This window comes from Charadrius vociferus, unplaced genomic scaffold, assembly GCF_000708025.1.
Source record: "Charadrius vociferus isolate BGI_N301 unplaced genomic scaffold, ASM70802v2 scaffold560, whole genome shotgun sequence".
Taxonomy (NCBI): Eukaryota; Metazoa; Chordata; class Aves; order Charadriiformes; family Charadriidae; genus Charadrius; species Charadrius vociferus.
In genome coordinates, this window is record NW_009646459.1 from 1,241,761 (window position 1) to 1,254,114 (window position 12,354).

Consider the following 12,354-nt stretch of genomic DNA (forward strand, 5'->3'; position numbering starts at 1 on the left):
GGGTGTTAGTGGTCAGGCAGAGTTGGCACCCAGGGTCATTGCTGGGCTTCTCCATAGCGGCAGCTGCGGGATGGAGGAGAGGGGAGAGTGAACGTGGGAGGAGGAGTTCACGTATCAGAAAGAGGAGGATAGTCATAAGTCGCTGTAATCTCTTCCCCTGCCCCTCCCCCTTTTTTTTTTTTTAATTAATTCCTACAAAGATGAGGGAAGAAGGATTTGGAGGAGGATAAAATAATAGCTGTGTGAATTTTCTTGTGAGTAAGAGAGAACGTGCAGAAAACTCTTATGTTGCAGAAGGCCATTGTCTTTGGTATAATTAATCTCATGAAACATTAAAATGTAAATTTGGTGTGGGGTTTTTTTTCTGTGTTGTTTTGAAGAAGAATAGGGCTAAAAATCACATAGCTTGTCCATCAAGCATCAAATTTGTTATTTTGCTATACTGGGACTTACTAGTGTCTGTATTTCTTGCAATTCGGTGGTGACTTGTGGGCTTTGTTACCGTTCATTCCACAGGTAGTTACACATTCTTCACAGTAGCTTGCAGCCTAGCTTTGTTCATTCATTTATGACTCAGGTGAGGCTGCATTATTATGCTGTGAACACACCACGTTTATACATAAAATGTGAGGTAGACTGTATCACTCTACCCTTGTTTAAAACTCCTGCTTTTTGCAGTGTGCAGAACTGTTTAGTTTATTTCACTGTTTCACGAGGAATAGCACATGTGACTTTCAAGACTCTGTGGTCCTTGCAGGGGTGATTACAGATCCTGGGATTACCTACAAAATGGTAACATGGCACAAGAATAGATTTTAGAATTAAAAAGTCATCTAAAACACCGAAGACTGGGGTTGAATTCCAAACATTCCTAAAAACCTCCTGTGTGAGTCTTGGCTCAAGCTAGTTGTGAGAACAGAATGGTGTGCATAATGATCTCTTTGGAAGATTAAGTATTTATTGAAATATGCTTGTCACAGTTCCCCTGTTTTAAAATGGGGTGGTTGTTCTTTGTCTGGCGTGTCATTCTAGGTGGTTATCTCTTTCCCAGCAGCAGTATTTCTCTCTGTCTATTTTCAGCACGGCAGGGGCCACTGAACACTGTTTAAGGCTTCTGTGGCCCAATATTGGGTAGCTACTTTGCCTGTGACTGTGTTAAAACTCGTTGATAATGCCATTTAAGTGATGGTGACATCTTTCTGAAGTCAGGCTACTTGTTTCAAGGCGCTGAGGGTAGTTATGCAGCAGTGCAGAAGTTAAGGCAACAGACAGACTTAATTTCCGTTCTTGGCAGATGAGGAGGTATGACTCACCCCAGGCTGGATCCAGGGCGTCCAGCAGAGCGGCTGAGATGGGACCTGGCCTTTTCTCAGTCACCGTTCTTGCACTTCTCCCTCCCCTCCCTGCCTGGTCCGTACCCTGAGCGCCAGGCTGTCCCCGTGAGCTGACGTTCAGCGCCGGGCTCCCACGCGCCCTGCGTCCAAAGCCTCTGTGCGAAAGGGGGGTGACGGGAATTGCAGCCAGGGCGGTGAGCCACTATCTGCAAGCTGCACCTGGGGCAACTCCAAAACAGATACATCCCTTTGAGAAAGTCAACACTGCGGTGATCAAAACATGTGCCAAGGACATGTTTGGAACGGGTAGCTCTTCTCCTCAACCCTTTAAATTGCGAAGCCAGAGGCACTGCTAGCAAAGCCAATTAATTCATTTGTTCATTTGTTAGTGGGAAAACATTTACATTTGTCTTATTTAGTGGCAGACAAAACAAACTAGCATTACAAATGTCTGGTCAACTCCTAGCTCTAATCATAAATAAGGAAATAGCAATTAAGTTGTTTTTCAGGATTGGCACAACAACATTAACAGTTACAGCTGAGTTTCCACATGAAGAATAAAATGCAAAGTGTTATAAGGCATGTGAATTTAAGGGAAGACATGATCCATGTGGGGCAGCAAACTAATCGCCTGGGGTCTAGGAAGTCTACCCGAGTCCAGTTTAAAGTACCATTTGGGGACTAGAGGCATTTGCCAAAATGTGAATCTGCTTATCCAGGTCGTGTATTCTCAAATTCAGTATGTGTCTCAAATTGGACCCGTGTGCTGCTGCCAGTTGTTTCTTAACGACTGAATGCGTTCCTGCTATTGAAACACTAAAATTTCTGGGAGGCCAAAGCCCTGATGCTGCTATTCAGCTGAGGAGTGGGTGCGGAAGGTGGGTGAGAGGTGGCTGAGGATGCACCTTCCCCCTTCAGTGTCCTGCTTAGCAGCAGCAGTGCAGAGCCTCCCCATGGTCTGGAGCAGTCTCTTGGCAGTGGGGTTCCCTAAAAAGCTTTGACTCCTATTCCGTAACTTCATGTATCATCACTTCAAAAAGCTGCTGGCTTTTTGTCTAACACACAAATTCGCCTTGCTTACATAAAAAGACAGAATGGAAATTAAGAAATAAAGAACAGATTGACAAATGTGCGCATCCTGGAAATGCCTCTTATGTTAAGGGACTTAAGGGAATGCTTTTCTAGCTGCATGTTCTGTAGTAAGTTTTAACATGATGTCATTTTTGGATGCAACACTAATTTTCAAGGTGTGACTGAGCTGAGTAGGCCACACATCTTTAAAAACAAAACTAAGATTCAAGAAGTTCACAGTTTTGTGGCCTACATTGAATGTAAGCTCAGCACGAACGTGCTGAAAAAATGTGAAGAAGTAATGGGAGTGGAGTATCAGTCTCCATCATACTCCAAAATTATTCTGAAGCTTTCAGGGGCAGATGAAATAGGTTAAAATTAAAAACTCTTTTAATGTGTGATATTTCCCTCATTTCTAAGATTGAAACAGCAATGTCCAGTTATCAAAATCTGTTCTTGCTTTTCCTCAAATTTCTCCATGCATTACCTCCATTATCTTGACAGAAGCCTTTCACAAAAGTGCTCCCCTGTTCTCTTTTTGGAAGTTTTATTCTGTTCCCCTGTAAGCAGCATTCCATAGGCATTCCCCTTCACTCTGCCCTTTCCTCTCAGCTTGCAAGAAAATAATTTTCACAGTCATCTTTGTTCCCTCCAGCCAGTGTCCAGAGAATCCTTAAACTCTGGGAGGAAGGACTTGCTCTTGTGTAATGTTTCTTCGTATAGAGATCACGTCCACTAGTGATAGCTGTAAGCCTGACGTGGGTCCTGAGAGCAAAACACATGGACTTCTGTGTATTGCTTGAGGTTCCTGCTCAGTACCAAACGAGCAATTTCAAATGTAATAAAAAGCAGAGAAAAATTGAGACGCTTTGGGTCACAAACTTCTTGGAAGACCCCCTTGGCAGCTCCACTGTCAACCACCACACTTTGTCCCGGTGTTAATGGGGTAACATATACTTATGTTACCAAAATCAGCATTTGCCAAAAAGAATTTCTCCAGGCACTGTTCTGATTTCTTCCCTCTCAGAGCTACCTCCTAAAAGGAAGATGATACAGCAAAAGGTCTTTGGGATTTCTGCTGTATTTAAGGTTTCAGAGCTCTCTGAAAACTGAGAATTAAGGCTAACCATGAGATACATTTACCTCATACAAACCTTCATGAATTGATCAACGATAGTATTCTCAGCCAATCATCATCACAAAAATAGCGTTTTCTATGCAGCTGTATCTGAACATAAAAAATGAGATTAGAAGTATATTAAATTTCAGTTATAATTAAGAATTTAGTAGTTCACAAAAATCAGAGCTAGGCATTTGGAATGACCACCTGTATTTGAATCTCTTGAAACAAAACTGAATCTCTATGAAGTAAAACTGAAATGGGTTCCTAGGCACAGTACTGCCAAAAGATGTTTGAAGCTCTGGTGAACACACTGGAGAGGCACCTGGTAAGGAGCAGTTGCTCTTGACGAGTTCATTAGCTATGACTGAGATCCCAAAATCTGGCACGGGAAAGCCACTGGAGTTTGGTAGCTGATAACGTTTTTCTGCAGCTGGAAAGCCATACTGACAGAGTTGCACGTTTGTGTTTGTTGCAGGATGCTTGGCTCTGATGTGATTCCATTTCCCTGTGTTTACAGGGTGCAAATAACAGATGCTGAAGTTTTCTGCCCTCTGTACCCACCACCTCCTTACGAAACTGTGTGGAACCCGAATAGTTCTGAGCAGGTATGGCCCACAGGAGTTTAAAGTGCAATGTGTTTTTCCACTGTAAAAGTAAGATTGTACTGAGGCATGGTAAACATATATCAGGTATATTTTCATTTCAGAATAGCAGGACAATATGTTTGGTTACAAATGTGTCTTACTGTAAGCATGGGAGAATGAGCAAAATACACTGTGTTTATTCCAGAGGACCCCCACACTGCCTTTTTGCTTTACTTTCCTTCTGCACCTGTACTCCTCCCATGTGGGACTAATCAGGAGTTTGCCATGCTCACTGATTCCTTTTCACTGGTGTTTTCAGATGACAGGTACTTTTTTCAAGAAAATACTTAGCAGGATAAAATTGGCTGACCTGGGTGGTGAAAGTCAATTTTAGATATTCACAGGTCTTGGCTTTGCAGTGGAATTAAACACGTATCACATAGTCACTTGTCCTGGTTTAGGACAGAATAGAACTGATATTCTTTTCAGTAATTTTACTTTTCAGTTAAGCCTCTTGTAACTGAACTGCACTCTCTGAAATTAATGGCATATTTTTCAGACAGTGTTTATTACCAGAGTGATAAGACCTAATGTTTATAGTTAATATCAAAGAATGATGTGCAGGGAGGCTACTGCTTATACTTATTGCCATAACACCCAAGGGCAGATAACTTTGTTATGCACAAAGTTGAAGGGTCAGAAGCGGTAAAGCATAGTGGGGTCCCACCTTCGGGGAGGAGCGGACAGGACAGGTGACCCAAAACTGACCCACTGGGTATTCCATCCCATCTGCCTCACGCTTAGTATAAAGCTGAGGGAACAAGGTGGTCAGCCGCTTTACTCAATGGCTGTCATCTGAGGAGGACTCTGTCTGTTCATCTGCCTTTGATCCCAATCTGTGTTCCTGAATCCAGATCCAGAATCCAGTTCCCATCTGGGACTTTCCCAGTGCCTGCTGGTGATATGATCTTCGTCATCCTGGGAGCTCGATATTGGTTTTGTATATATTGTATATATTTCATTACTTTCTTATTGATATTATTATCTTTTCTTTTTATTACTAATACTTCATAAAAGTAGTTTAGTTTCTTTTCAACCCGTAAGTCTCTTTCTTATTCTCTCTTCCTTCTCTGGGAAGAGATAGAGGTTAAAGAGAGCATCTGTTGTTTGTTTTAGTGGCCAGCCCAGCCCAAACCACCATCACTGTGCAGTTAAGAAAAAGCATTCACTTTCTAAGGTGGATGTTGCAGTTTTTAGAAAGTAGCAGAAAAAAAGATGGTGGCTTGTGATTTTTCAACTTTTCTATTTTATTCCAGGAAGATCCACTACAAAGAAATGTTGTGGAAGTTGTTGATTCAGGGGAAGTGAGTGACAGGCAGGCATCTCCAGGTAAAAAGCACATTTTGATTTGTTCTAGAATGGTTCTACCCTACCCAGATGACTTAATGTAGCAGCAGCATTATTATTTCTTTGAGCGACAGCCACCATATTGCAAGCCAGAGATACAGAATCATGATTGTTTTGGACAGTAGGAACAGGGATTAATGTTTAAAATACATAAAAAGTTGTTTGCTTTTAAGATATAAAAAGAGGGATGTATTTGCTTCTTAGTGGTCTACAAGTTAGTTGTTGACTCTGTGTCCATATGTTGTAAGAAGTGATGTCGAGCTCCAGTGCTTCCATTTGTTTTGTATACATGATGGTGCCTGTTGACATTTTATTGCTGATGAAAATAGGAAAAGGATAAAATAATGCTGTACTATGCTGAGCTAAATGTGGGAATTACTCTATTATTCAGCCTGCACTGGAAGAATTGCTGGTTTCTGCATACTGGTATAGGACATAGCTAGACTACATATGGAGGCCACACCAAGCTTTGCTCAGCATTGTTTTAGAAAGCCATGGAAATGGTTGCAAAGTTGTTTTCAGCCTAATCTTTGTTGTATCATAGAGTCATAGAATCATAGAATGGTTTAGGTTGGAAAGGACCTTGAAGATCATTTAGTTCCAATCCCGCTGCCATAGGCAGGGACACCTCCCACTAGACCAGGTTGCTCAAAGCCCCCTCCAGCCTGGCCTTGAACACCTCCAGGGATGGAGCTTCCACCACCTCTCTGGGCAGGCTGTTCCAGTGCTCTGCCACCCTCAAAGTAAAGAAGTTCCTCCTCATGTTTAGATGGAACTTCCTATGCTCAAGTTTGTGCCTGTTACCTCTTGTTCTATCACTGGGCACCACTGAAAAAAGACTGTTTCCCTCTACCTGGCACCCTCCCTTTAAGTATTTATAAGCATTGATAAGATCCCCCCTCAGTCGTCTTTTCTCTAGACTACAAAATGGTTTTACTGACTTCAAAAGCACTCCAGTCAAGCAAAATGGGGCTTTCCCTGCCAACTGTAGTAGGAAGACATGGAACCTTCTACTGATGGCTGGGGATGCTTGGCAGCTGCTCTGTATCATCACATACTAGGTATATGCATTTCCAGTACACACCAGCTTAAGCCAGTTATCTCTCTGACATCTGAAACATTAATATTATGAAGAATTATCGTAAGATCATTAAATTAGCTCATTCACCTGTTTAGTAGTAACTTCTCCAGAGTACCACTGATTTTAAAAAGTTTATATTGGTGATGGATTCTTTAATTCTGCCTGATCCTTGGTCCATCATGCTTTGTTGCCGAGTCATACCTCCTGACTTGCCGGGCTGGTGTCTGGTTTATATAGGTTGTGCCACTGTTTCTTCTCTTTGGAGATTCTAAGTTGTGTTTGTGTAGGAGATAAGGTGCTGTGTTCAACAAGTACATTTTCATCCAAGCCTCAATTTTCTTGAATGCTCCAGTCGCTGGCACATTTCTATTAGAGTAGCAGCACGAACATTTGCTGTGTTCTGAATTAAGAGACTGTTGATGTTAGTTTGGTGGTTTTGCTCTTGCATAAACAAGGACATTGCTTCCTGTAATATGCCAGGTGCCATCAGATGGAGGTACAGAATCCAGCTTGGTGAGAAATACATAGCTTCATGCTGTCCTGTTAACTAAAAGACAGCTGTGGCAATCATGACCTATAATTTCACCGCAAGGAAAAGGAGGAATGTTGATTAACTGGAAAGATGAAACATTACAAGCATCCAGGAAAATCTTTATTAAAATAAAGAACCTGATGAAACAAGCTTTTTAATTCCCTCGTGGGGCCTAGCGACTGATCTACGAGCTACGTAATTGCAAACAGTGACTGACCTCTGTGACCATATGCTGTCATATCTTGGTACAACTAACTGCTTATATGCGGGAGGACTTCAGGCTCTGTGAGATTTAGTTTTCTCTCCAAGAATGCTGTAGCTCCCTTCTCTCTGATCAGGTAGTTTAAGGTGAGGTTTATACTAGGCAAAGCTGTATTTTTTTTTTATTTTTTCTTTTTGCTAGTCTGGTTGTATAAAGCTGAATGGGTTTCTGCAAATGTTTAAATAGGCTTTAAACCGGTGTTACTGGTGAGCATAGGCATATGCACATGTATATACACCTGTTGGCTTTTGTGTCCAATCGTTACAGCCTGGGGGGTGTGTGCGGGGACCGGCACAAAAAAATGTCAGTAATAATCTCTAATAATGTCTTCTACTGATCTGCTTTATTCTGACTGCTTTTCCTTCACCCTTACTATTTCTAATTGCCCAGGTGAAGAAATTCCTGAGTCTTCCAGCAGAGTGAGCCTTTCACCTTCAAACGCAAGCCCTCTGCCTGCAGAAGGAGCATGCAGGACAGCCTTCAATCCTTTGAGGAAACGGTCTAAAAGTGACCCTGTGCTGCACAGCTGGTTGCTTCAAGGTGACTTGATTTTCTCTATCAGTGCTTATCTAATGATTCCTTAAAAGAACATTTGCCAGAAAGGTTAGTACCTTGAACCTCGGTACCTGCAGAAATCAGCTACTGTCTCCCAACGGAGTACCTGCATTACAGCAAACAGTTTGTGCTTTGCCAGATCTTCTCCACAGAACGCCTTAGTCTTGCTGCTCTTTAGGCTGTCACATCTAGGAACAGGATCTGTAGCAGGCACTGCAGGTTTTGGGAGGAGGGAAGGATGGTGGAAGATGAGGAGGAGGGAGCTTATAAGATTTATTTGTGTATTCATACAGTGGCATCTAAAAGCTTGCAAGTGTAGTTTAAAGCAAAATTAGCTTGGGTATTTGGTATTAGCCTACTGATTTGCACCCCTAGTCTTGCTCTTCATAGCATCAAAACCCCCAAAAACTCAACACAAAAAAAAAACAGTGGAGAGCCAGTGAAGTCTGCTGAGCTACTTTGGTGTCAGTAATCTAATTCAGCTGCTGTGGGAAAACCGCTGCTGTGGCTGCAGAGTCCTGATTCTGTTGACCGTCTTAAAAATCCACTAGTCAAAGAGTCTTGCAGTTTTTATTAGAGGGTATTGGAATCCTCATAGCAGCTGCTGATATGTATTAGCGCTCACAAAATGTAAGCGGGGAGGGGGCATGGTAGTAACAACCATTTGTTGTGAATATTGGGAGCATGACTGTCTGGATTACACTTTCTATTTTGTGGAATGTTTTTATGTCTCTGCAACATCGTGTGTTTCCTCCGTTCCTGCTATCGACTTCCACCACAGCAGCCCGGGGAGAATCTGCTGCTGAAGAAATAGTTACATGACGCAGAGCCTGTGGATAGCTGTGAAGGTGGAGCAGAGCGTTTCTGCTGTAGACTCCATCAGTCAGAAGCCTTTGGGTGCTTCAGGCTCAGTGTACTCTTTGGGTGCTCAGCACCGGACCTGAGAGTGAAGTGCAGAGAGGGAACTCAGCTGCAACAGAACAAATGCAAGTTGCTTCAAGTTAGTTAGTGCTCTTCTTGCTGGGACGTTTTGGATCTCCTCCTGGTATTGTTGTGTTTGGCATAAAGACAGCATTAACCTGCTTCTTGAACAGCCTGCAGGTGCTCTTACTCACTTTTTGTTTGTTTGTTTTGTTTTTAACAGGGCCAAAAATTGATGATTGTTTTTAGACCAAAGGCAGTGGAATTGATTCCCTGCTGCCCCTGGTTCAGTCCTTGCAACGTAATTTTGAATAGTTTGTTGGTTTGTTGTTTTTTCTTTTAATTAAATTGCCACTTTGTAGTATTACTAGCTTCCAGCTTGACAAGCAGCTACTTTCAGATATTTTGTAACTAGCCTTCTTGACTGATAAAGCTGAAAGTTACAAAAAGTGTAGGAGAGATCATAAAAGCCTTGAAGCTTTCCTTAGCCTGCTGTGTATAACTGTATGTTAACATTATTAACAGGAGAGGTGGTCCAGTACCTCTCCTATGAGGAGAGGCTGAGAGAGCTGGGACTGTTCAGCCTGGAGAAGAGAAGGCTCCAGGGAGATCTTACTGTGGCCTTCCAGTACCTGAAGGGGGCCTACAGGAGAGCTGGGGAAGGACTTTTTACTAGGGCATTAGTGATCGGACGAAGGGGAATGGCTTTAAACTGGAAGAGGGCAGATTTAGATTAAACATTAGGAAGAAATTTTCCACTTTAAGGGTGGTGAGGTACTGGAACAGGTTGCCCAGAGAAGTTTTTGAGGCCCCATCCCTGGAGGTGTTCAAGGCCAGGCTGGACGTGGCCTTGGGCAACCTGGTTTAGTGGTAGGTGTCCCTGCCCATGGCAGGAGGGTTGGAACTCGATGATCTTTAAGGTCCTTTCCAACCTAAACCATTCTATGATTCTATGATTAACACTCAACACTCATTTCAGGTCTGTTCAGAACAAAAGCAAAAGAGAAAGGAACTGATGTACACAAAATGGCAAACAGCTTTCCCAGAAATGTCCCTCCAGACTCTTTGGCATGTGATATGCACGCAACCATAGCTATGCACTACTGTATTTTATGGGTATTTTTTTCAAGCATAAATCCAATCCAGAGTGATCCTTGTGTGCCACTCTGACCATGCCTGATTCTTGGGTTTTGCATGGTTAAACTGAATTAGGACAGAAATCTCAGGGGCTCTGTGTGAACCTGTGGTCCTGTGAACCAAGCGGGCTGTTTACTTTGTTTGACCTTGTCTTCAGGGGCAGGACTCAGCTGTGGAACTGCAAAGAAGACTGAAGTAAAACCACAACTCTGCGCAGTCACCTTGTGGAAGTGTTCGAGAGCAAGAGCTTTGAGGGGAAGACACCTGCCTTTGACAGACTACAAGTCTTGCACAGACACTAAACGGCCTGCAGCATGGACCCGAGAGCCATCCTCCTGCAGTGTGAGCCCCGACGTACACAAATTAGTGGAAAATATCGAGTCTGTTTTAAAATCAGATGAGAAACATATGGCAGAAGCTATGACCAGTGCCACCTTACCTGACCAGGCAGTTTTATTACTTGTATTTATCAGGTGATGTGGAAACCCAAGCTGGCCTTGGTTTGGGAGGATAGGTTTACATTTGCCACTCTGCTTTGTGTGTCAACGTTTTTGGACCAAATTAGCTTCCTTTGGTACTTTAGTTTTATTTAGAGAGTGTGCGAGAGGCTGTGCAGCGATGATATCTCTTGCTCTATGAACCACACAGCCAGGAAGGTTTTCAGAAGACTGACTACATGTGTATTTAAAAACTGAAGGAGATGGTCTTCTGTGGTAGAATCATGAACTGTAAATAACATGACAGTGTTTTATATTGAGTGCGGCAGGGGAGAGGGAAGAGATGTTGTAAAGTATTTACTATTATAAACTGGAAGGAATGGAGGCTGACAAGGAAATTTTCATGTAAACCCACTAGAAACAACTTTTTGTAATTGGCTCCCAGTATAAAAATAATACCTAGTACTAAAGGAAAAAAAAAGCAGAAAGTAGAAGAAATGTGCTTACATTAATAGAATGAATATTTAGAAATTTCAGACATTACAGACTTCATCAAACAAGTGTTTTGGTAGCTTACAGACCATTTAGATGAGTTGATTCATGCACAGTACAAGTGATTTGCTGTGACTACTGGTTTTGGTTTGAGTTCTCATGCAAAACACATCAAAGATTTTAATTAGGCTCTGCAGATAAAATGAGATTTCCCACTGCAGCCTACAGGCAACAAAATCTTCAAGAAATTTGACAGAAACAGCTGAAAGAGAATTCCTTACAAGAACTTAATTTATCATACTGGCCTGGAGCTTATTATAGTCCACTGGCTTCTGCAGGAAGCAAGATTTAGATTCCTATTAAGCAATACCTGAGATACCATGGTTTGGGTTGAGCTAATCCTTGTGCAGCTGAAAGAAAAAAAGAAACAGACAACACTCACTCCTTCACCCGGTTGGGATTGCTTTTCCCATGCCACCTTGACAAATAGCAGTTCTAGTCTCAGCACTTCAGCCAGCTTCTTCCTAGTTGGGTAAGAAACTATTTTAATGGAACAAGAGCCTGAAAACAAATCTGATTTATGTTGGCTTTTTTTGGTTTTTTTTTTCCTGTTGAAGGTGATGACACCTGCCCAGCAAGCCATGTCATCGAACGCCCATTTGTTACCTTCCAGACAACATCCTGGATTGCTGCACCGGGAGACCTGTGGTGACCTGAGTACATAGATGAAGATCAGCTAGCAGAGGAGGATCCAGAGAGCAGGGCACAAACAGCCTCATAGTCTCATTGGCGTTGTCAGGGGAACTGTACTTTGAGCTGGTTTCTGTCTTTTTTTGAGCTGGTTTCTCTTTATTCCTCAGTAGTACCCTTCTGTGAAACATACATGCTGCACAGGAAAATCTGTGACCTGTGGGTGCAAGAGTGTGTCGATAATCCATTTTTTTTTTTATATACCCTCACAGTCAGACTCCTAAGGGGAAGCTTGTCCTAAAAGCCTATTAAGCAGATTGCAAATTGGCCTTTATTGGGCTGCTCAGGTGCAACTAGTCTGCTTGTGATGTGGTCCTGTCCTGTTGCATGTCTAGTCTATCACCACTTAGGACGGATTTGTTTTGTTTTTTTTTCCACTCAGTTTAGAAGAGAGATGGCAGAATGGCTCCATGCCTTGGCTTCCTGGGGTGAGACAAGGACAGTTAACCCATGTGGGCACTTCGTGTCTCAGTGGAGAACAGGGCCAGTGTCAGTGCCTGCGTCCATCTGGTGTGTGTTACCGTAGCTCCACTGATTGTTTTTTATGTGCTTGTTATGTCCCATCTGACATCCACCTCTGGAAGCATGTACGCAGCCATCTCGCATCCTCTGCAGATGTGCAGGTGACCCCCTGACACTGTTTGTGGCTAGGGTGGCTAAATATTCCT

General features: G+C 42.7%; 1 protein-coding gene across 1 annotated transcript in view; it reads left to right on the plus strand.

Annotated features, from left to right (window-relative positions):
• FAM189A2 (family with sequence similarity 189, member A2) overlaps positions 1–11,751 on the plus strand; it is a 75,363-nt gene extending 63,612 nt beyond the window's left edge. The window contains 5 exon segments of the mRNA XM_009882779.1: positions 4,004–4,133; positions 5,429–5,501; positions 7,785–7,934; positions 10,165–10,454; positions 11,554–11,751. Coding sequence (XP_009881081.1) covers positions 4,004–4,133; positions 5,429–5,501; positions 7,785–7,934; positions 10,165–10,454; positions 11,554–11,751 — 841 coding nt within the window.
• The last annotated feature ends 603 nt before the right edge of the window (positions 11,752–12,354 follow it).